We start from the raw sequence: 23,478 nt of genomic DNA on the forward strand, positions 1-23,478 counted from the left end.
CAGGATGTAAATATAATATAATGTAAATTAGTTCATATTTTATGAGGTTTCTGATTAGTCTGTTAATCTAATACATAATGTCAACAACGTCTCAAACTACGCATACTGCAGAAATTATAATGTATTTTATATTCTACTTAATTTTATCTTTACATTATCACTTTAAAACAATGAATGATAATGTTTAAATAAATAAATGCTCTCAGTAGTTTTTTTTTTGTTTGGATGGTTTTGTAAAAGTCACTATTCTACATGCTACAGTTGTGATACACTGTCATGGTATTGTAGATATTTATCATACCTGCATACAATGGAATGAAGGACATTGACCTATGCTCTGAAGGTGTGTCTCTATTGAAATAGTTAATGCAATCCCTCCCTCTCTTTTATGTGAGATGGGAGGTCGGTATGTTCTGGGATTGAACAAATGTGTACACATTTATTCATCTAAATGTATACATTTAATATACAACATTTGTATAATTAAATAATATTACATAATAAATACAGCTTCTTCTGTAAATACTGGAAGCGCACATTTACTCCGCCCCCTAATTATAAACCCAAATGGGGCGGGTCCACTGGGCGTGTCCCTAAAGCGCACAGGCAGGAAACATGGCGTCGTTGGCAGGTCGTCTCTCTCGGGCTTTTTTCCTTAGAAATACACCAACATTGAGCCTCAACACTGGCCCAAAATCAGTAAATGCGACAGGACCGACTCTCAGCCGAACCGCCGTGTCAAGCACATCGGGGGCTATCCTTCCTAAACCAATTAAGGTGCGTTTATATATGTCTAAACATTGCCGATGGATACTCCCGAAGGGACGCAGTAACCGGGGTTGGGTTTTGGCCTAGCCAATGAAAATTAAGAATGGCTTGACTGACATGGCTAGTAACCAATCAAATTGTTGGAGCGGCACATATTTATAAAAATGAGGAAGCGCTTCGTGTACAGTTTTTTTTCTAAAAATCCATTATTTAAAGATATGTCAGTGTAACGACTGCGTTTACTGTTTATAATTTTTTTTAAACGCTATTGTTAAAGTTTTCGAACAGCACACATTCATTGTTATTATTATTATTATTATTATTATTGTTGTTGTTGTTGTTGTATAGTTTGATCTATTTCTGTGATACTTCTGCAGGTCCCGTTCGGTCTGACCCGTATGGTTATAGTGGTGATTCCGTTCCTCTATGTCGGTAATCTGATCAGTAAAAATTTTGCTGCTCTTCTGGAGGAACATGAGATCTTCGTCCCAGATGATGATGATGATGATGACTGAGTTCAGGTACAAGCAGTATATCAATTAAATCACAAGATATCATAGATAAATAACAAATCATAGATATTCATGTTATTATTTTTTGTTTCAGTTTGTTTCACTTCAGCAGTCTGAAGATCTAAACGATTCCCGATGCAGCTGAACAGGATATATTTATGCAATAATGAAGATTGTCAACACATTTTTGTGTTTACATTCCTGCATTACACTAACCATGTTCATAAACCAAAGTTTAAAGCTGTTTTTATGTTTCCAAATATTGTCAAAGACAATATGACATGAGGCTGCCCTCATCAGTCGCCTCTCTTCTATTTAATAAATTGCTTGAATGTTAGTTGCTGGTTGCGTTTTTGTCACATATGTATGCGTGTTTTATCTTGCAATCGTATTACAGTTAAATTCACACAGTCAATCTTTCACACAAGTCCAACAGATTAATGTTTTTTTATTGTGTTTAACTTAAAATATATCTTGTTTTAAGAGCATGGAATGTTTATTCACTTTCAGCACCACTGTTGTTTCCAACCAATACGATTTTTAAAAAAGAGCTGCACATAACACAATATCCTGTATGTACATGACCAAACAGGGATGGCGAAATCAATGCATCCCATCCATCATTTAACTCCTTGCTGTGTTTTCATTGGTCAGTGCTGTTGCCTAGGAGACGCCCCTCCTCCAGTGCAGCATTAGTGAGTTTGAGGTGTTCTTTAAGTGCATTAATGTCTCGCTCACTGCGGCCCCGTAATTCAGTCAGCTCAACATACACCTGCTTGTAGCGCTCGCTCAATACTTCATTCTCCTGCAGGCACAGAAGAGCATTTGTTACTATCCATATTATTATAAACATCACTCAGTTTTCATGTTTTCATGTCATATATTAATACTGAAGAACAGCGATAAACACAGTTTAATTCATTAATGTACACCACTGTTCAAACACTTGGGGTTGTCATTATTTTTTTTTAATGAAGTCACTTCTGTTCACCAAGAATGCATTCGTTTGATCAAAATGCAAAATGCAGGTGGGAAAAAAAAGTGAAATATTACAGTTTAAAGTGACTGTTTTCTATGTGAATATATTGTAAAATGTAATTCATTCCTGTGGTGCAAAGCTTAAATTTCGGCATCATTACTCCAGTCTTTAGTGTCACATGATCTTTCAGAAATCATTAATATGCTGATTTGCTGCAGAAAACAAACATTTTTTTGTGGAAGCTAGTAACTTTAGTAACGTTATGAATGTCTTTCACTTTTGATCAATTTAATGTATCCTTGCTGAACAAAAGTATTCATTTCTTAAAAAATCTTACCGACCCCAAACATTTGAAGGATTTATTACATTACATTTTTTGTAATATGACTAGGAGCATGTATGAAGAAAGTGACTAGTATTAGATTTCTTGCTGACTTTCACACACAAACGTTGTACCTTAGTAAGAGTTTGGACCTCTTTCCTGAGACAGCTGATCTCCTTGTGTAGAAACTCCACTTCGCTCTCCTTCACCTTTAGTAACATCTACAATTGGACATGGATATGTCAGTAAAACAATACTCTATTTAAAACCAACTGAAACAACATTTTGACATATATTAATTAGCAAACTATATCAAGTATTTGTTTTTGTAAAAACTCATTTGTCATTCCACTGGGCTGTTTAAATGATGTGCAAAAAAGCTAAAGGATGATTCAGATGGGTAAAAAAATGAAACGGTGATCACTCACAGCATCTAAAATATACACTTTCCCTCATAAATAGAGAAAACAATGTCAACGCCTACACAAGTGTCTTCATAAATAATGTACAAACCACCCACACAAATGGACAAAGACAACAAATAACAGTTAATCTGGCAGGACAATGGAGAGTAACATGGATCACTAAATATCTATTACTGTAAAACACAGATCTCTCCAAAATAACAATCTGTATATTTACTGGTACTTGCTCAAGAAGGTTTACAGTGAGTTCACTATGATCAGTAGATGTCAGTGTTTGTCTACAGAAACACCGATCACTCACATCACATGCCCCGCCCCCCAAACAACATCATTCACCTTTACACGTCTCTAAACTCCAATACAAGCCACATTATTTTCACAGTATGCATTATATGTGATGTGTACAGTGTGCACATTCTCTATATGTACAAATTACCATTTGCATTTCAAAATCTGACAATTTGTCAAGTTTTGGCTGGCTCATGGACCAATTAGCCCCTGCTGGTTGATGTTGTAATTACACCATCTGGGCTCCAAAAGCATCTTCATTCCCACTCCTCAACCATAAAAGCTTACTTCACAGTGAACAATAACCCTAAATTCTATGTGCAGTCCACTCTTTGTGCTGGACAGTGTGACAGCAATCTATTTCCCCTCTAATAGACAACATGGTAATGTAATTTCATCTATGATCTGGGATTTATAATTATCTTTGTGGATTATTTTTGTACACAAAACGGACTATAGGACAAGGAAACAAATAATTTGGTGAGATCAATCTTTGCTTTTTCGTCCTATTTTTGCATCTCGATTGAATTGGCTTTTTAATTTATTATTATTTGTGTAGAGCATTAAATATCTGACAGATCCAGTGTTGAGAATCTAATAACAGCGTCCGAGCTTTAGCTACTTTTGATAGATCATCAAATTATTTATCGACTCTGTGTTATTTCATTACACACCCATTCAAAAGTTTGGGGTTGGTAAGATTTTTTAATGTTTTTGAAACATTCTACAGATCAAAGGTCAGAGCCTCACCTCTAATTCGGAGGTGCTCCTTTCATAGCTGCCGAAGGGAACAACTCCTGACCTCTGGCCTGTGATGAAAGATCGCATGAGACTTATCTCCTCCGTCAGACGTGCCTGCAGTTCCTGTGTGAACAGGAAGAGGAAATGTGATTTTAACACATTTAAACTAAAAACGACACATGAAGTCTTGCTTATTCACACACTGACAAAAAGACAATCATTTGTGACCCTGGACCACAAAACCAGTCTTAAGTAGTACAGGTATATTTGTAGCAATAGCTGTTGATGTATTAATCTCAATTTAAAAAAAACTGACCATTATGACTGGTTTTGTGGTCCATTTTCTAGCATTTGTATAATGGCAATAACCCTGATTAGTATTAGTAATCCAGTCCGGGATCAGTAAACAAAGCTCACACTGACCCAGACGGTCACTCCTCTGAGAACAATGAAACAGGATGCTGTCTGTTGAGACATATTACAGATCCTGAAATCACTATCCGTTTCCCTTCTGACTAATTGATATGTGTGTTGTCATTTAAAAGGTGCTGTGAGTTAGATTTCAATATCTGAAATAATGGATGAAATGTGATGTCTGAATGATTCCATTGATGAAATTAGAGCACATGAACGTCACCAGAATTACTAGTGGGAAAAGCTTCTTTTCAGCAAGGATGCATTAAATTGATCAAAGTGACAGTAAAGACTTTTATAATATCACAAAAGATTTCTATTTCAAATGTTGAACGTTCATTGATCGAAGAATCCTGAAAATATGTATATTTACACAAAAGCATAAAACAGCTGTTTTCAACACTGATAATAATCATAAATGTTTCTTGAGCAGCAAATCAGCATATTAGAATGATTTCTGGAGGATCACGTGACACTGAAGACTGGAGTAATGATGCTGAAAATTCAGCTTTGATCACAGGAATAAATTACAATTCACAATATATTCACATAGAAAAGAGTTATTTTAAATTGTAAACATTTTTCACAATTTTACTATTTTTATTGTATTTTTAATCAAATAAATGCAGCCTTGATGAGCAGAAGAGGCCTGAAAATCTTACAAACCCCACATTTTTGAACAGACATTTCCCAAAAATCTTTGTGGCTGCATATGATTGATAACACGTCAGTTTTACATCTAATGAATGTCTCTTTATGTCATACTAGAATTAAAAAAAGAAGGCCGTTTCTGCCACTGAATTAAAAAATGAAAAAAGGTAATTGTGACTTTGTGCGATACAATCGTGATACAAACTTGCAATGCTGACTTTTTTTCTCAGAATTGTGAGATACAAACTCCCAATTGCGAGTTATAAGATCCAATTTTGAGGTAAAAAAGACTGATATGTTCTCAGAATTACGACATTATATCTCACAATTCTGACATAAGTCTCAAATTCACAATTGCGAGTTTATATCACGCAATTCTAAGAGAAAAGTCAGAATTGCGAGTTTGTATTATGCAGTTCACACTTGCAAGTGTCAAGTCACAATTCAAAAGTCACAACTGCGAGATATAAACTCGCAATTCTGAGAAAACTATAACTCGTAATTGTGAGTTTATAACACGCAATTCTGAAAAAAAAAGTCAAATTGTGGGTTCATATCTCACAATTCTGAAGTTGCAACTGCGAGTTTATATCTCACAATTCTAAGAAAAAGGTCAGAAATGCAAGTTTGTATCATGCAATTCAGAGAAAAAAAAGTCAAAACTGCAAGATGTAAAATTGCAATTGTGCGAAAAAAAGTTGCAATCACCTTTTTTTTTTTAATTCAGTGGTGGAAACGGGCTTCCATAATTTTAGCCTTTTTTTTAAACTCTGGTGATTGTGTATCTTCCAGTCTTCTCATCCCACTTCCTGTCTACCTGATTCTCTTGGCGGAGCTGCTCCATCTCTCTCTCCTTCTGTCGGATCTCTCCGTTTCGCTCTTCTGTGCTGTTCTGTACGCGGTTGAGCTCCACGCACTGCTGGGAATAACGCTCCGACAGACCGTCCAACTCCTGCTGCAGAGAGAGCGACTCCCGCCTGATACACACACAAAGCAGTGCATTGATTAACTGGATTACTGATGTAATGATTGACTGATGAGTGATCAGTTGATTCTCTCAGTGGGACTCTGGTCAATTACAAACTGTCAATCAAACATCTGCTACTTTTCAGAGTAAATGACGCTCTTGTGTTCTGATTCTCTGAGCCGTGAGAAAAGAATTACAGCACAGCTGAGCGGGACAGATGAGAGTTTATGTACAGTACTGATTACTGCCACTGGACTCCCATGAGAGTTTGAACAAGATTTCTGGCATGCAATATATTCTCAGATTTTTAGAAAACTAAAAGTCATTTCAAACTCGTCAAAGATGCCTGTAATGAATCTAACACACAGCAAACATCCAGAATTTCATATATCTACTATAAATTATAAAATTGTCATCAGAAGAACCCAAACTCCAAAGTATAGCCATATACAGCTTAACTCTATACAGCCTACAGCATCATATTTGACACACAAAGGCCTCTAATTGATCAGCATGATCAAATGTTTGCTGAAAAGCCTTTTGTACACAATCTACTACATGCCTTCTGTCATCTGATTTAAAGATTATACTTTTATAGCAAGTAAAAGGCCATTTAGTGTCATTGTACAAGCATCCACCTTCAGGTTGTGGTTCACATGTATTTTTGACCAACTTAGGTTTACCTGATTATCCATAGACATTGGATATCCTATATTGGTCAGGATAAAATTACATTTTCAACATGTTTCTACTGATTTTATTAAGCTACACAACACAAAAATGTGTATAAAACAGTTTAGGTTGTGTTTCCTTGTGAGACTGTTTATGTTTTGCACATTTGATTGAGTGCTGTGCTATGTGTAAATTGTATTAATGTGGACGTACAGCTGTTGTCTGATGGAGGGGTTTGTCGTCTCTCCTCCTCCATAAGCCTTCAGCTTCTCAATCTCCTCCTGATGAGCTTTCCTCAGAGCCTCCATTGCTGCATGATTGAAGATAAAAAAGTATAATGAGAAGCTTAGTATTTAAAACGACGGATAAAAATCACCGAATTCTGATCTAATCATATATATCGAAATGTGTTATTTTAGTATCATTGATATACTATTATAGTTTTTAGTTATTTTGAATTAGATATGATTTCAACATTTTTTGTTTTCACTTGGATTTTAGTTAAAGAAATAGTAATTTTGTTTGTTTTGTAATATTATTTGCATCATATTATAATTTTTATTTATTAGTTTTAGTTCATATTGGTATACTTCCAGTTAAACTAAACAAAAAATGAGAAATGTAGCCTTTTATATTTTATTTCATGTTATCTGATTTATACTTCAAGTAATGAAAATGTGTTTTTAAATGATTTTACTTTCACGTTACATATATACTGTTGAAGTGTTTGGGCCTGTAAGAATTATTATTATTATTATTTTTTCAAAGAAGTCTCTTATGTTCACCAAGGCTGTATTTATTTAATCAGATATACAGTAAAAACATGAATATTGTGAAATATTATTATATAATTTATTCCTGTGATCAAATCAGAATTTTTAGCATCATTACTCCAGTCTTCAGTGTCACATGATCCTTCAGAAATCATTCTAACATGCTGATTTGCCGTTCAAGAAACATTTCTGATTATAATCATAGTTCAAAACAATTGTGCTGCTTCATATTTTTGTGGAAATACATTTTTTCTAGATTCTTTGATGGACAAAAAGCTCAAAAGAACAGCATTTATTTGAAACAGAAATCTTTCGTAATATTATAAATGACTTTACTCTCAGTAAAGCAATTAATGTCTTTAAAAAAACTTAAATATGAAAAAAAGTTTGTCATATTAATTTGTATTGTGCTGTCGTGCATTATTAAATATTGCATATTACATGAATTTCCATTTTGATTGTTCTTGAATGACATAACTATCTTTATATCTCATTCAGACCAAATATCACAGCAAATTTGTGAATTTTATATTTCTTATATGTGGCTCTGGATCACAAACCCAGGCTTAAGTAGCACGGGTATATTTGTAGCAATAACCAACAATTTATTGTATGGGTCAAAATGATCAATTTTTCTTTTATGCTAAAAATCATTAGGATATTAAGTAAAGATCATGTTCCATGAAGATATTTTGTAAATTTCCTACCATAAATATATATAAATGTAATTTTTAGGTAGTAATATGCATTGCCAAGAACTTTACTTGGACACCTTTAAAGGTGATTTTCTCAATATTTTGATTTTTTCGTTTTTAAATAGCTGTATCTTGGCCAAATATTTTCCTATCCTAACATGGAAAGCTTATTCATTCAGCGTGACACCTGAAGGTATGCAAACTAAACTACACATAAAAATTATTTCATAAAGCTAAATATACTGTGCATCACCGGTCAAAATTTTTGGGTTGGTCATTTTTTCTTATGTTTTTATGTTTTATTTCTCTTATGTTCACCAAGGCTGCATTTATTTGATCACAAATACAGTAAAAAAGTAATATGGTGAATATACTGTGAATTCTATGTGAATATATTATAAAATGTAATTTATTCCTGTGATCAAAGCCGAAATTTCAGCATCATTACTCCAGTCTTCAGTATCACATGATCCTTCAGAAATCATTCTAATATGCTGATTAGCTATTATTTCTTTAAAAATCACATCACTTTTATTGTGTGACTCTTGTGTGATCTGTGTTCTGTGGTCCACACTGACCTTGGACTGCATTCTTGGCTTCCTCCTGCAGCAGTCTCTGTTTGTCTCTCTCCATCTCTCTGCGTTCTCTCTCATGCTCATCGTGTATCTTCTGCAGTCTCTCTCTGTGCTCCTTCTCCATCTGATCCAGTTTGAGAGCACAGGGCGCATCAGGACCGCAGATACTGGCCGCCTTGCGGACCTGACGAAGAGCCTCGATCTGCTGCCTCAGAGACACCACCTGACCAAAGCAATGCATCCAGATCACACACACACACAGATACACATTAAATGGTCCCAGGACCAACACAGATGTCATGCTTGTCTAAATCCAAAATCACACCTCTCGCTGAAGCACCTCATTTGTTGTTTGCGGATTTTGGAAATCAGCCGGCGAATGCTGCTCTCCAATTGGAAGCTGCTCAAAGTCTGCCCACTTCCTCTCGATGTCCGGCCCTGGCTGAGCGTCAGCAACCTGCGGCCGGGTCAAAGTGACTGAAGTCGTAGTGCCCTTCTTCAGTTCTACCTTATCCCAGGGGTCTTCGCCCTCCCTGTCAGAAATTCCCTCCTGGAACCACTTGGTTCGGTCTTCCAGGCGTCTTTCAAGCTCACGGTCGCGGCCCTCGCCTGCCTCCCGCCGATTGGATAATGGTGAGGACGTCATGTTGGGTTCATTCTGATACAGACCGTCGACATCTGACCTTGGGTCACGGGGTGCAGGAGAGGATGCATTCTGGGAACTGGAGTTCTCTCTGTCACTGATGTCACTGTTGAAAACAGGCAGAGATCTCAACTTCCTACTTGCATGAAAACAGGAACCTGAGTCAAACCTCAAACTTGCATCAGTTAATCTTAGTAACGATTATTTCTATTTAAAAGACTTCAGATGACCATAATCAATATAGTAATGATTTAGCAATATTTGATATATTTTAATATAAATAATGTATAGGTGAATATATTAAAACGTCATGTTTCAACCTAAAGTAAAAATCAAAACAAAATGCATCTAGCACAAAGATTACGCTTTGTTATATTATTATATTTTGCATATAGACAGCAAAAATAAGGCCCAATTTTATTTTATTTATTTATTTTTTTTTTTTTTGCATTGCATTGCAACATTATTTTTATGACAATTTTCCCCTACATTCTCATCACTGTAATCCAGCTTGTTTATTTTTTTTCTATTTTATTTTTTAAGTTAGGTTGTAATTCTCATTATTTTTTATCAACAATGATTCTCATCAGATGCTCATTATTATAATGCTATATAGCTGCATTATAGCAAATGCTACTATTGTATATTATACAATACATATTTTATTTTTATACACTATCATTATATACACTACCAGTCAAATTTTTGTAATAGTAAGAACTCTCTTCTGATCACTAAACCTGCATTTATCCAAAGTACAGCAAAAACAATAAAATGTTGGAATACTTTTACTATTTAAAAAATAACTTTTTAAATGTAATTTATTTAATTTTCAGCATCATTACTAAAGTCTTCAGTGTCAAATGATCATTCAGAAATCATTAATATGCTATTTTTTTTATTTTTATTATTTTTTATCAATACTTAAAACCGTTTTGTCAGGATTCTTTGATGAATAGAAAGATCTAAAGATCAGCATTTATCTGGGGGAATTATAGAAATTAACACTTTTATTATGTATGTATATATATATATATATATATATATAATATATTTCTCCTTTTAGACATGTTCATCTTTCATGTAACCATAATCAATATAGCAATCAATGTTTTTATTGTGGAAATTTAATATTTTATTAATATATATAAACTGAATACCATGAAATCATCTTATAATTTAATTTAAAAAAATTATAACATTTAAAAATTGTACTTAGCACAAAGATTTAGAAAATATTTACTATAGTATAATTTTATGAACATCAAAATATTTTTGCATTATTTTAATTATCATCACTGAGGATTTTCATTATATGCACATTATTATAATTTTATACACTGTGGCTGTCAAGTTTGGCATTACAACAAATACCACCACTGTATATTATAACATATGCTTATATCACGAAAAAAAACAAAAAAAAAAAACATAAATGGTCCTAAAAACAAGTTTCACTGTCATATCTCAAAATACATACATATATATATATATTTTCCCCTCATGTGCCTGACCGTTTCCATGAAATTCACCCCGACTGATCCTCTGCACTTATTCTTTCAGTTCTATCATACCAAATCCTCTCAGTCGAATCCCTGGATGTGATTCTCCTCAGTGTGTCGATCCAGTTCCTCCTGATTCTGGAGGTCATCGCTGACAGGGTCACCAGTCCATCACGCATCTGCAGATCAATCACAAAGGTATAACCACATTAGGAATATTCTTAATTTTTCCTAATGAGTTGCCCTCTTAACTTTTCTGACAACTTCTTACATGCAATTGAAGTCCATAGTTTTTATCGGCATCAAATTCCTCCACTCGCAAACAGTGACGTAAATAAATCTCACCATCCGCCTCATCTCTCTATCAGAGTGAAAAACACAGAATTCAAGTTGTTATTGCTAAATCTGATCGTGCTTTCAGTTTCTATTACAAGTGTAGTACTCTCAGCTCCATTTTACAAATGCTACCATGTTTAAATTCCATGATTCATTCCCTGATTTCCTCATTCCTATAACAATAATTTATTTGCATGGCATTTTCAGCAATTCTCACTCACCTCTTCAGCTGCAGAATCTCTGTAGTATCTCAGTCCCGAATCAGAGATCACAAACCAGTGCTTTCTCCACTGCAAATAAATGCAAGAACTTTACAGTCTGTACCTATATGCATTATCACAGACAAAGCAACAGATGAATATTACATGATAATGCTCTTTGAATTTTTTCAAAATCAAGCTAACGAAAAAGAGTCTATCTTTCTGCAAGTGCTCACCATTTCAATTTATGCTTTTTATTTTTAAATCAAGTATAGCAATTAATGTTATGCCAACTTCCCTATAACAGCCATAGACAGTCGCTGGTCATGCAATGTCATGCATCAGATCTAGTTCAACAGAAGCACTCCGCATCCTTACCTCTTCATCTTCATCCAGCATATACATCCATCCCTTTTTACAGTGCGGAAGGTCAAGCTTATAAGAAACAGAATCACAAACAGTTGTGAATGCATAAGGAATTCATTATACAGTACAAATCTTCCCAGTGCAACAAAATGACATTCCAGAGCACAGTAATCCAGAACACGAGACATTCCAGTCCAGAACTCACACAACGACTCATTTACTCAAGTATTTCAACAAACACACATTTTTAACGACTTACCGACATGGGTATCCGGATGTAGGCATGAAAGAGGAAAGAAACTGGTTTAGTTGCTCAATTCTCGCTAGTACGTAGTGTCATACAACAGTGTATTCGCACGATGATATGGTCGTGAATTAAATAAATACAAATTCGCGCTCATTTAAGCAATCCCCGCACTTATATACTGCTTCTAAAATAAATTCAAGTACAAAAACGTTAAATTATCCCTTCGTGACTAGGCAAGCATCTCTAACAGTTGGTCATGTGACGTGAAGCTTCCGTGAAGCAGCTCGCGGTTTGACACATTAACGCTGTCAGTCCTGAAATGTTGAACTTCTCTCAGCGTTATATACGCTTTAAATCCTCTCATAGCCTAGCTAAAACAGCTATAACTAGCGCTAAATATAATGTACTTTCTATCTAGGAGCTCAAAAGTGCGTTTTCGTCCATTCTGTGAACACAGAGAACTGCTTCTGAACTAGTAACCGGATACCTCAGCGTTGGTAAACTAGTCGTGAGTGCAGGTGACTTTACCTGCATCTGAGGGGGGTCTTCTGAACCTTTGTGTTTTCCGTTTACCATCCTAATGCTTTCTCCATTTTTGCTGGACCTCTGAGAACATATTCAGAGAGATACTAAGTATATTACTAAGTATATGCTAATATACTAAGTATATTATTTTTTTAAATGGTGGCTGAAGAAAACACTGCCAGCTATGAGGTTTCTAAGGTGTTGCTATAGTTGGTTACACACCGGCCCACATCAGAATAATAACTAGATAAAAAAGTTTGTCAAGACAAACTTTAAGTTGGCTTGAGAAAGCTGGAACAGAAAGTTTTAAAAAGTTTGAAAGTTTAAGAAGTTTTAAAAAGTTCTAAGTTTGATGGTTTTCAGTCTGAAATAGTTTGAATCCTAAAGTAGTTTTAAAAGGTTAACGTTTGGATGTTTTGAAGGCAATTCAGTCTGTCAGAGATAGATAGATAGAATGTTGTTAGCATGTTATTAACATGATTAACATGTGACTAGCAATGATCTTATAATGATTAGCAAGGTACTAGCATGTTGTTAGCATGCTTGTAGGATTATTAGCAAGTTACTAGCATGTAGTTAACATGATTAGCAAGTTGCTAGCATGTTTCTAGCAATATTAGCAAGTTAGTAGCATGTTGCTAGCACGATTGTAGCATGATTAGCATGTCGTTAGCATGATTAGCAAGTTACTAGCATGTTACTAGCATGTTACTAGCATGATTGGCAAGTTACTAGCATGTTTGTAGCATGACTAGCAAGTTACTAGCATGTTGTTAGCATGATTAACAAGTTACTAGCATTTTACTAGCATGGTGCTAACATAAGCATGTTGTTACATGATTAGCATGTTGTTAGCATGATTAGCAAGTTACTAGCATGTTTCTAGCATTATTAGCAAGTTGCTACCATGTTTCTAGCAAGATTAGAAAGTTAGTAGCATGTTGCTAGCATGACTGTAGAATGATTAGCATGTCATTAACATGTTACTAGCATGATTAGCAAGTAACTAGCATGTTGCTAGCATGTTTCTAGCATGACTAGCAATTTACTAGCATGTTGTTAGCATGATTAGCAAGTTACTAGCGTGTTGCTTGCATGATTAGCAAGTTACTAGTATGTTACTAGCATGATTAGCAAGTTACTAGCATGTTTCTAGCATGATTAGCAAGTTACTAGCATGTTGTTAGCATGATTAACAAGTTACTAGCATTTTACTAGCATGGTGCTAACATAATTAGCAAGTTACTAGCATGGTGTTAACATGATTAGCAAGTTACTAACATGATTAGCAAGTTGCTACCATGTTTCTAGCATGATTAGCAAGTTGCTAGCATGTTTATAGCAAGATTAGCAAGTTGCTAACATGTTGCTAGCATGATTGTAGCATGATTAGCATGTCGTTACCATGATTAGCAAGTTACTAGCATGTTTGTAGCATGACTAGCAAGTTACTAGCATGTTGTTAGCATGATTAACAAGTTACTAGCATTTTACTAGCATAGTGCTAACATAAGTAGCAAGCTACTAACATGTTGTTAGCATGATTAACAAGTTGCTAGCATGTTTCTAGCATGATTAGCAAGTTGCTACCATGTTTCTAGCAAGATTAGAAAGTTAGTAGCATGTTGCTAGCATGATTGTTGAATGATTAGCATGTCGTTAGCATGTTACTAGCATGATTAGCAAGTAACTAGCATGTTGCTAGCATGTTTGTAGCATGACTAACAATTTACTAGCATGTTGTTAGCATGATTAGCAAGTTACTAACGTGTTGCTAGCATGATTAGCAAGTTACTAGCATTTTGCTAGCATGATTAGCAAGTTACTAGCATGATTCTGGTTGCTAGGCATAGATAGAGTTTGAATGAGTTTAAATGGATTAGAAGTACAGTACATAGAAGGGAAGTTTGACTGAGTCTCAAAGGATTCTGGGAGTTTTGACAGTTGGAATTTGAAAAGTGTTGGCTCATTTGAACATTCCGTCAATGTAAATCTATGAGATTTTTCCCAATTTAAATCTGCATTTTTAGGAAAACCGTAAGTCCGATCAGTTAGAAAAGACATAGCACACTCGGTCGGATCAGTGTGAAGATCTGGGCTGAGTTTGGAGTTTGTAGAGTTAAAGCTCTAGGACGAGTTAGTGTCGACAGATTTAGTCTCGGAAGAAAATAGCATATCAGTAAATTGGCTTTCTCAAGACAACGTAATAATCTATAATCTATAATCTAATAGTCTCAAAATATGTCTCAGATGCTTCTTTCAGTGTAAGTATATTGGATTTTACATTTTGCCATTTCATCATCTGTCCAAATATGTCTCATGCTATTTTTATTTATTTTTGGCTCTGCAGATTCAGCAGAATAGATGAGAGGTGAGATGACATCAGTGAGAAAGGGAAGTAATGTGTGAAACTGTAAACTCAAGCACCTGTGAATGGCCTGACGTAGTGCTGTTGGTTTTTGACGACCCTCCCATCTCTTTGTCTAGACGTCTCCGCTCTTTCTCTCTGCGGTCTCTTCCTCTCTCTCTTTCTCTTCCTCTGCCTCGCTCTTCTGAAACCTCATGCTCATAGTCATATCTCCCATCCCCATAGCTTTAACCACAGAAAGGAGAAGTAGAATTTACTAACAGAGTTTCCTCTCTCTCACACTCAGTTTGCCACTGAAATAGTGCTGGTGCATTGATGGGGATCTGTGAACTTTTCTCAGAAACAGTCCAAATTTTGACTTGGGAGCTTTGACTTTTGACTGTTGGATGAAGTATGTCCACTGAAAATATTTTGAGATATGGATGCCAAAACTGACTTTTTAACATTTATTGATTGATTTTTAATTAAGTGTGTTTGACACAAAAAGTTGTGTTGTATTTATTGAATTAAAATCATGAGATTAATCACATTTTTTAGAGCTGGAAATAAATGATTTGGTATAACTTGTAATGGGATGTCAATCACTTTTAATAAGGTGTTCAAGCGCGTAGCCCCCTGATGGGGGCGCAACAGCGATCAAAAGTACAAAATTGCTATTAACTCCTAAACGGTTCGTTGCAGGCTCAAGTGTCGAAATTTTCAGGTATTTTGCATTTTTTGAAAAATCTACTATTACGAAGTAGTCCTAGGGTTTTTGCATGATCGGACCTAGTGCTGTAACAGGATTTTAATCTGAGGTCACATGAAAAAAGTCATGGAGCTTGGCCACTTGGTGGCGCTATAAGAGGGAAAGAACATAAAAATGGCCATAACTATGCACCCGTACGTTCTATCAACATTAAAATTGGTAAGCACAGTCTTGGTCCAAAGTGCCACAAGTGGCTATATGGATATATGCATATCTCAAAAACATGGCCACCATAGGCTGACAAACTTTGAGCACATATTAGATGAGGCTAACAAAAGTCTATCGGAATGAAACTCGGTGGGCCTGTTTGACTCATGGCCCTAAAGGCCTGTGAGAAATTGGAAAGAAATCGGCCACAGGGGGGCAATATTGCATTTTTCAAGAGTGTAATGATTGTATATTGTGCGTTTTTTCACGTATACGCCCATTAGTATCATTTGATAGACCTTCTAATTACGAACAACTTAGCCTCTAGAACCACTGCTGATCTAGATGATGTCAATGATTGAGAATATGTGAAAAAAAAAAAACCCTACTTTTGCGAGCTAGTCCTAGGTTGCAGTGTAATGCAATTCTCTGGACTCTCTAAATTTACCCTTGGATTTACCATTACCTGGATTTACCCTTTGGGAAGCTATAACAGGGTTGTTTAGAAAGGGAGCCTGTCCAAATATACCCAAAACCTTATAAAGCCAAAACCAAAACTCAAAACTTCACGAAACCTGGTGAGCCCATGCAACAAGTGATTCTAAATAAGCATGCCAAGTTTTAGGGAGATCGGACCACAGCTTGTGCTGTAACAGTCATAGACATTGAAAAACATCATATTTCTATGGTAAATGATCTTTAAATCATTGATTTGGGTGGTTACAGGCTTGCTAAATAATATGCAATGTCTTTTTTCATATGTGTTTAAATGCCTTAAAGCACTTAAACCTCAGTAATGGCTGCTCGCAGCTGTATTTTTCATTGGAAATGCTCAGATTAGGCATCTGCTCTTGCATCAGCACCAGCACCATGTCGGTGGAAAAGTGTCATCACTCTCCCTCTTTTCAAATATCTAACCTTTGCTGATTGTCTCTGCGTGGGCTTCGGCTCTGCGGTCTCCTCCTTACTATAATTGCTTCTTCTTCCTCAGGGTACAGCTTCGATCTGGGAATATCTGCAATGATCACATAGTCCTCAATGGTCATCTCTGGCACTGCTGGTTGGCTGGAAGACCTGGTGTTCTCTGAAAGAATTAGCGCCTCCAAGCCCCGCCTGATGTTGCTTCTGCTCCGATCATTGACCAGCTTGTCTGTCTCTGTAATTAAGGCTTGGGATTTAGACAAATCAGGGGACGGAATCTGATTCCGGCTTCTCCTTGATTGGGAGATGTTTGGTGTCGATGCAGGTGAGGCGGGACTTAGAGGGGAGTGGGTGGGGCTTAGCGATTGGCGGGAATCAGATCTGGATTGTTTATCCGAGGTGTCTGAGTATCCACCGTTCCTGCGGCTTTTGTTTTTCGAAGTACCGTTTTTTAGTGTAGCATGTTTATCGTAACCTTGATAAGGCGTTGAGGCGCCAGGGCTGTTAGAACCACTGTTGCGACTGTTGTAACCACTATTTCGACTGACGCGGCTTGTTTTGTCATCACAGTAGCCTCCTGTTGGAGAGAAATCCCGGCTGTTGTAGCCAGTATTGCGGCCACCACTTTTACGACTGCTGCGACCGCTGTTACGACCACTGTGGTTGCGTTCATTGTAATCTCTGTCGATTTCCACATCAGGATGTCTTGACCATCCGTTCCTTTCTTCAGATGCGTCTGACTCTGCTGAACTTGCGATCGATTTGAGATTCTTATACAGCTTTTCAGAATCCAAGCTGTGACCGTAAGAGCTCTGGGAGGGACTTCTTTTGTGGGCGGGGCTAAAGGAATCATATTTATTCGTACCCGAGCTTCGCGAGGGAGACGTGGTGCGCGTAACCACCGAATCTCGTCTTCGTGATGGAGTGCATTTCCCAGAAGGCTGCTGAGAGGAAGTGTGGGATGTCCGGTGTGCAGTGGAACCTCGGCGATGAGACGAACTGCGCGATTCCCCTCGTCTTTGCGGCGAGACGTTAGTAGATCTTGGGCTGCCAGAGCGAGGGCTTGCACGGGATTGGCTGTCTCCGCGTCTAAAATTCGAATAGGACATGTGTCGCTGGGGGGAGAGGCCGCTCATTGCCTCGTTGCTGAGATAGTCGGAGCGCCTCCTATAGGACGGGAGACCCAGGTCCGGGTTTCGGAAGGGGATGGTGGCTTTGCGCTCAGGACTGTGGTTGGCTGGAAGAGGGTGGCCTCTCTCGAAGTGGCGTACAGGAGAGGAAGTACTGCCATCTTCCTGTTCCCTGTCCCGTGAAAGGAAGCGATTGGCTCGTTTAAAAATGGCGCGGCTGCTGCTTTGTTCTGTTTCTCTTCTAGTCTCTGTTTAAGGAAGACAGGGGATTGATACTGTACTTAGGCATACAAATTATTTACACAGATGAATAAATTTAAAGAATTATTGAATATACAGGACAAAATATACTAATATACTCTCACTGCTGCAGTCTTAACCTATCAACCTTTTTCTTCTCATAAAGTCGTCTGGATAAAGCCTAGTGAGTCATATTTTATAGGCACATTTCTAATTATCAACACTGGTTGCACACAACCTACTACATGCCTTTTGTCATCTGATTGATAATTTATCATTTTCAAATCTTTCATGATTTTTGTAAAGTAAACATTAAAATTATTGTTTTTATTATTATATTGTTAGGAGTATTTGAAGAACTGAAGAAACGTATGTTTACTTGATCTACTATCCATACATCATTGTTTAGAAAAATCATGTTCAAATGTAAATATCAAATATGATTCATGAGACTTTTGAGGAATGTTTATTTGTTCATCTCTCAATCATCATTGTATTGCATTGATTTGATTTCATTCATTTTATTTTTTTTTTTTTTGGCAGATATAAAGTGATAACTGAAATCTGATTGATTTACATTACAAGCTATTAGATTTTCTTACTTTTTGGCCATAAAAATATCAGTCCTGCACCAAATTGCGTATTTTTTTTGTTGAGTTTTGTCCCACTGAATAATATGAACTTGATCTTCTACTATAATCATGCTCAGGGTTGCCAGGTTTTCACAACAAAACCCACCCAGTTGCGTTTCAGAGGGGTCTGCCAGTAAATGTAGCACTCCAGGTGGTAAAATCCAGACATTTATTATCACGCTATGGTTCGCTTCAACCCGTGGCGATTAAAAACAACCCGCAACTACAGTGTAAAAGTGTCCCTATTTGGCGGAAAAATGCAGACTTGGCAACTTTGATTATGCTATATTAGCCATAAAACCCTATAATGTATCAAATATGACACTCAGCAAAAAAACAAAGATTGCTCCATCTAAAAAAAAGATATTTCTGATTATCTTAGCCTATACAGGATTAAATCTCACCTGTGTGTTGGCTAACACTTCCTCTTCTGCTCATGCTGATGCTTCCTCTTCTGCTCGTGTTAGTGCTCCCTCTCCTACTCTGCATTTCTATTGCAGAGCGACTTTCTGAGCGCTGAAGTGCCGGTTCCAGTCGAGTCATGCTTTAGGTCTCTTAGTTCAGTAATGGTTGTTCCTTGAGACTGCAGATGAGTTCTTCAGGTCCACTCTCAGAGCTCACGCTTTGTTTTAGAGCTGTTGTTTGTGTCTGCACATAAAAGATCATCAGATTTTTATTTTTGTTCATTTTGCTTAGCACACATTAATTTTTTGTAGGATATCCTGTGGAGTCATGCAGCGTGGAATTCAATATAATATGCAGTGCTCTTATCAATTTGCCTACATTTCTCAACTTGTTTACAATATTATAAAAATTGACGTTCTTTGCTGCTTGTCCCTGGTTTGCAGAGAAGTTGATCAGTAGTAGATTAAAGCAGATGGTGCAACACTCTTTAATGAGTCTTCGTCTTCGTCCATTATCTGAATTAGACACGGTCAGATAACACATTGACGTATTTTCAATAGTGCTCAGCTCCACCTGCAGCTCGAAGAGAATGATACTGATCTTAAGAAACAGATGTGTGCCAAAATGTAAGGTCATGTAAATGGTGTTCTCACTGTATTCTTTTATCAAGGAGTGATCGTTTACCATTTAAACCAGAGATGCCTAAACCAACTGGCCACTGATGACCTTTGATTTGGCCTGCCATGACATATAACATGAAGGAAGTGGAAATAAGGGGGAGAAAACTTTCTAAATCATTTTATGTTTTTCATTGTGTTTGTTCTATTATTTGTATTAAATTGTAGACATTATAAATTAATTTGATTTTTTTTTAAATGTCAATTTTAAAATAGCAAAATATTTTTAAATATTCATAGCAGTGTTACTTTAGTATCATTAAGATAATGTTTTTTTGTATTTTCCATTTTCAGTTTAATTTCAGTTTAATTTAATTTTTTAGTTGATGTCTTTTAATTATTATTTTATAATATATTTTTCATTATATATTTTATTCATACTTTTTCAATATATACACCAATGAAAAATGTTGCTAAAATAAAATTCAGTTAAATGTTTCTTAATATTTAATATTATTTTAGCTCACATTTATTTTATTTTTAAATAACAAAAAATGTTTTTTTTATAGTTTTAGTTTTAGTTAACTATAATAACCCTGCATCACAACTCTGCACACATCTGGTTTAAGCAAAACCCAAATGACACACCTTGATTTTTGCCCATTAGTTTGATTTTGCTTTGCATCTAAATCGTATCTTTTTTCTTTGCACAAGTATTGATGTCTAAAAAGGAGAAAACTGTGTTGCAACGTCCATTTACTGATTCGCATGTAAACTATGAAATGCATTTTTATAAAAATCAGATTTTTTCATTTTGTTGTAGATCATCTGGTTACTCTGATATCTCTTCAAATCAACAATACACACACTGGATTGACGCAGACGGTCATGTCAAGAGACAAAGTAGTGAAGAACAAATTGACATCACAGCGGCTGCTTGTTCAGGACACATCACCTTAATTTCCCTGATTGGCAGATTGTGACGGATTCCAAGTGTTCTTGAATAATTTACATCGCTGAGGTGAAGGTAGAGACTTTTCACTCCTAAATACAGCGATAAGTGCAATCTTAGCAGGATCTGTACCAGAAACAGGATATTTTAATGTAGCTCGTGGGTTAAACAAGTTCCTTGAGGCATCAAGGTTAGATGGTTTTTCTGCCAGAACTCATGCAGCCAATCAAGTGATGTTACATTTTATAATAACTCAGTTTAACTTCTACATACATGCACAGGCGTTAGGTTATCACACAAGGTTAGCAAGACATGCACCTTTTAACCTAAGCCGAAAGTAACCAGCAACGATGGAATATAATAGCACATGAATCAATCCAAAAGCAGAGCTAAACATATGAAACTCTCCACAAACCTTCTCAATGCTGCTGAGACTTCACTAGTGCCCTTGCCAGCGTCTTGTATCTCTCCTTCTTCTCCCCATCTCTGTGTTGTTCCTCCTCTGGCTCTTTCCTTCATTACTTTAGGAGCGGCAGGTGTAACTCAAGCTAGACTCTGCCTCTCCTCATGACTATTTCATCACACCTGCTCTGTCCCTATTGCACCTGAGTCCGCTTCCTTGTTCTCCTGTTCCCAGTTCACATGTTCTTCTCCTCGTCCTCTGTGTTCCTCTGTTTTTTCCAGCACTGGCTCTTGTTCTTCTCCGGGTTAGTTTTCCACCATGCTTGTCCTTCACCCGGTGGTAACGGTGCATAAGTAACTAGCGTTGGTGGACGTGAGCCGAGCTCTCGCAGCTCAGTTAGACGTGACTGATGACTTTGCGATTCGAGTACGCTGCTGTTTCGTATTTTATCGTCCACGTCGTGCTGGAATATAGTGTTACCGTCTGATCCCTGAGGACTCTACATGATCGGCTCATTAAAATGCAACGGGATCACAGAGCAAACCTCTTATTCCCTTCTTTGTTTTCCATGAAGTCACACTGATGGCAGCTCAAGCTCTAGTGCTAATTGAAGTGCAGAACACTTAGTCGGTTTGATCTTGGATTGCACTTGGCAGAGGCCTTCTGATGAAAGCAATGTTAAGATTAAGATTACTGTAATTTTAATTTAAAAAGACATGCCCATTTTTACTGTTCAGGCACGTTTTCTAAAGTAAATGTAAGTGGTGTTTGTCCATGCGAAACACACCACCATGATGCTGAAATGTTTTGGGTGGTTTCCGGGGTGTTGCTATGATGTTGCTAGGGTGTTCTAAGTGGTTGCCAGGGTGTTGTTGTGAAGGTGTTCAGAATGGTTGCCAGGGTGTTGTCTGAGTGGTTGCCAGGCTAATGCTATGAAGTTGTTAGGGTGTTCTGAGTGGTTGTCAGGGTGTTGTTATGAGGTTGCTAGAGTGTTCTGAGTGGTTGCCAGGGAGGTGCTACAAAAGTGTTCTAAATGGTTACCAGGGTGTTGCTACAAAGGTGTTCTGAGTGGTTGCCTTGATGTTGATACTATGTTGCTAGGGGGTTTTGAGAGGTTACCAGGGCATTGTTACTAGGTTGTTCTGAGTGGTCGCCAGGGCGTTGCTATAAAGGTTTTTGAGTGGTTGCCTTAATGTTGATATGATGTTGCTAGGGTTTTCTGAGTGGTTGCCAGGGAGTTGGTACAAGAGTTCTAGGGTTTCTGAGTGGTTGCCAGGGTGTTGATATGAAGGTTGTTCTAAATGTTTGCCAGGGTGTTGCTATGATGTTGTTATGGTGTTCTGGGTGGTTGCCAGTGCGTTGCTATGAAGGTGTTCTGAGTGGTTGCCTGGATGTTGATACAGTGTTGTTAAGGTGTTCTAAGTGGTTGCCAGGGTTTTTCTATAAAGATTGCTAGGGTGTTCTGAGTGGTTGCTAGGGAGTTGCTATGAATGTGTTCTAAGTGGTTGCCAGGGTGTTGCTATGACATTATTAGGGTTTTCTGAGTGGTTGCCAGGGCGTTGCTAAGCAAGTTTTCTAAGTGGTTGCCAGGGTGCTGCTAAGGTGGTTTTCTAAGTGGTTGCTAGGGTGTTGCTATAAAGATTGCTAGGGTGTTCTGAGTGGTTGCTAGGGAGTTGCTATGAATGTGTTCTAAGTGGTTGCCAGGGTGCTGCTATAAGGGTTGCTAGGGTGTTCTGAGTAGTTGCCAGGGCATTGAAACCATGGTGTTTTGAGTGGTGGCTAGGGTGTTGGTATAAAGATTGATAGGGTGTTCTGAGTGGTTGCTAGGAAGTTGCTATGAATGTGTTCTAAGTGGTTGCCAGGTTGCTGCTATAAGGGTTGCTATGATGTTCTGAGGGCTTGCCAGGGTGTTGCTATGAATGTGTTCTAAGTGTTGCCGGGGTGTTGCTATGACATTTCTAGGGTGTTCTGAGTGGTTGCCAGGGTGTTGCTTTGAATGTGTTCTAAGTGATTGCCATAGTGCTGTTATAAGGTGTCCTAGAGTGTTCTGAGTGGTTGCTAGGGCTTTACTACAAAGGTGTTCTAAGTGGTTTCCAGGGTGTTGATATAAGGGTTGCTAGGGTGTTCTGAGTGGTTGCCGGGGTGTTTCTAGTGAGTTGCTATGTTGTTGTGGGATGTTGCTTTGAGATTTGCTGAGTGTCAGGGGTTTTGAAAAATCTATAATTTCAGATACAAGCAGCAATAATAATGAGGCTGCTCTTTGCGTAAAGAAACTGTCTACAATAAAACTTTTACTGATTGATCAAAATCAAGT

At 37.1% G+C, this 23,478-nt stretch overlaps 2 protein-coding genes across 2 annotated transcripts; one reads left to right on the forward strand and one right to left on the reverse strand.

The window, feature by feature from the left end:
- The first annotated feature begins 595 nt into the window (after positions 1 to 595).
- Positions 596 to 1,617, forward strand: smdt1b (single-pass membrane protein with aspartate-rich tail 1b). Its single transcript, XM_051116151.1, has 3 exons — positions 596 to 777; positions 1,146 to 1,289; positions 1,375 to 1,617. Exons 1-2 carry the CDS (start codon positions 616 to 618, stop codon positions 1,281 to 1,283), a joined length of 300 nt encoding a protein of 99 aa, XP_050972108.1. The 5' UTR covers positions 596 to 615; the 3' UTR covers positions 1,284 to 1,289; positions 1,375 to 1,617.
- triobpa (TRIO and F-actin binding protein a) lies at positions 1,432 to 21,563 on the reverse strand. The gene is made up of 17 exons (XM_051105833.1): positions 21,177 to 21,563; positions 20,765 to 20,887; positions 19,192 to 19,435; positions 16,783 to 18,163; positions 15,029 to 15,194; positions 12,605 to 12,682; positions 11,842 to 11,874; positions 11,485 to 11,553; positions 11,199 to 11,288; positions 11,000 to 11,106; positions 9,108 to 9,531; positions 8,786 to 9,005; positions 6,953 to 7,049; positions 5,918 to 6,077; positions 4,045 to 4,158; positions 2,716 to 2,802; positions 1,432 to 2,085 (listed from the first exon to the last, which is right to left on the reverse strand). Exons 3-17 carry the CDS (start codon positions 19,328 to 19,330, stop codon positions 1,924 to 1,926), a joined length of 3,327 nt encoding a protein of 1,108 aa, XP_050961790.1. The 5' UTR covers positions 19,331 to 19,435; positions 20,765 to 20,887; positions 21,177 to 21,563; the 3' UTR covers positions 1,432 to 1,923.
- Positions 21,564 to 23,478: the final 1,915 nt, after the last annotated feature.

Source organism: Labeo rohita, chromosome 1 (assembly GCF_022985175.1).
Source record: "Labeo rohita strain BAU-BD-2019 chromosome 1, IGBB_LRoh.1.0, whole genome shotgun sequence".
In the NCBI taxonomy this organism is placed as follows: domain Eukaryota; kingdom Metazoa; phylum Chordata; class Actinopteri; order Cypriniformes; family Cyprinidae; genus Labeo; species Labeo rohita.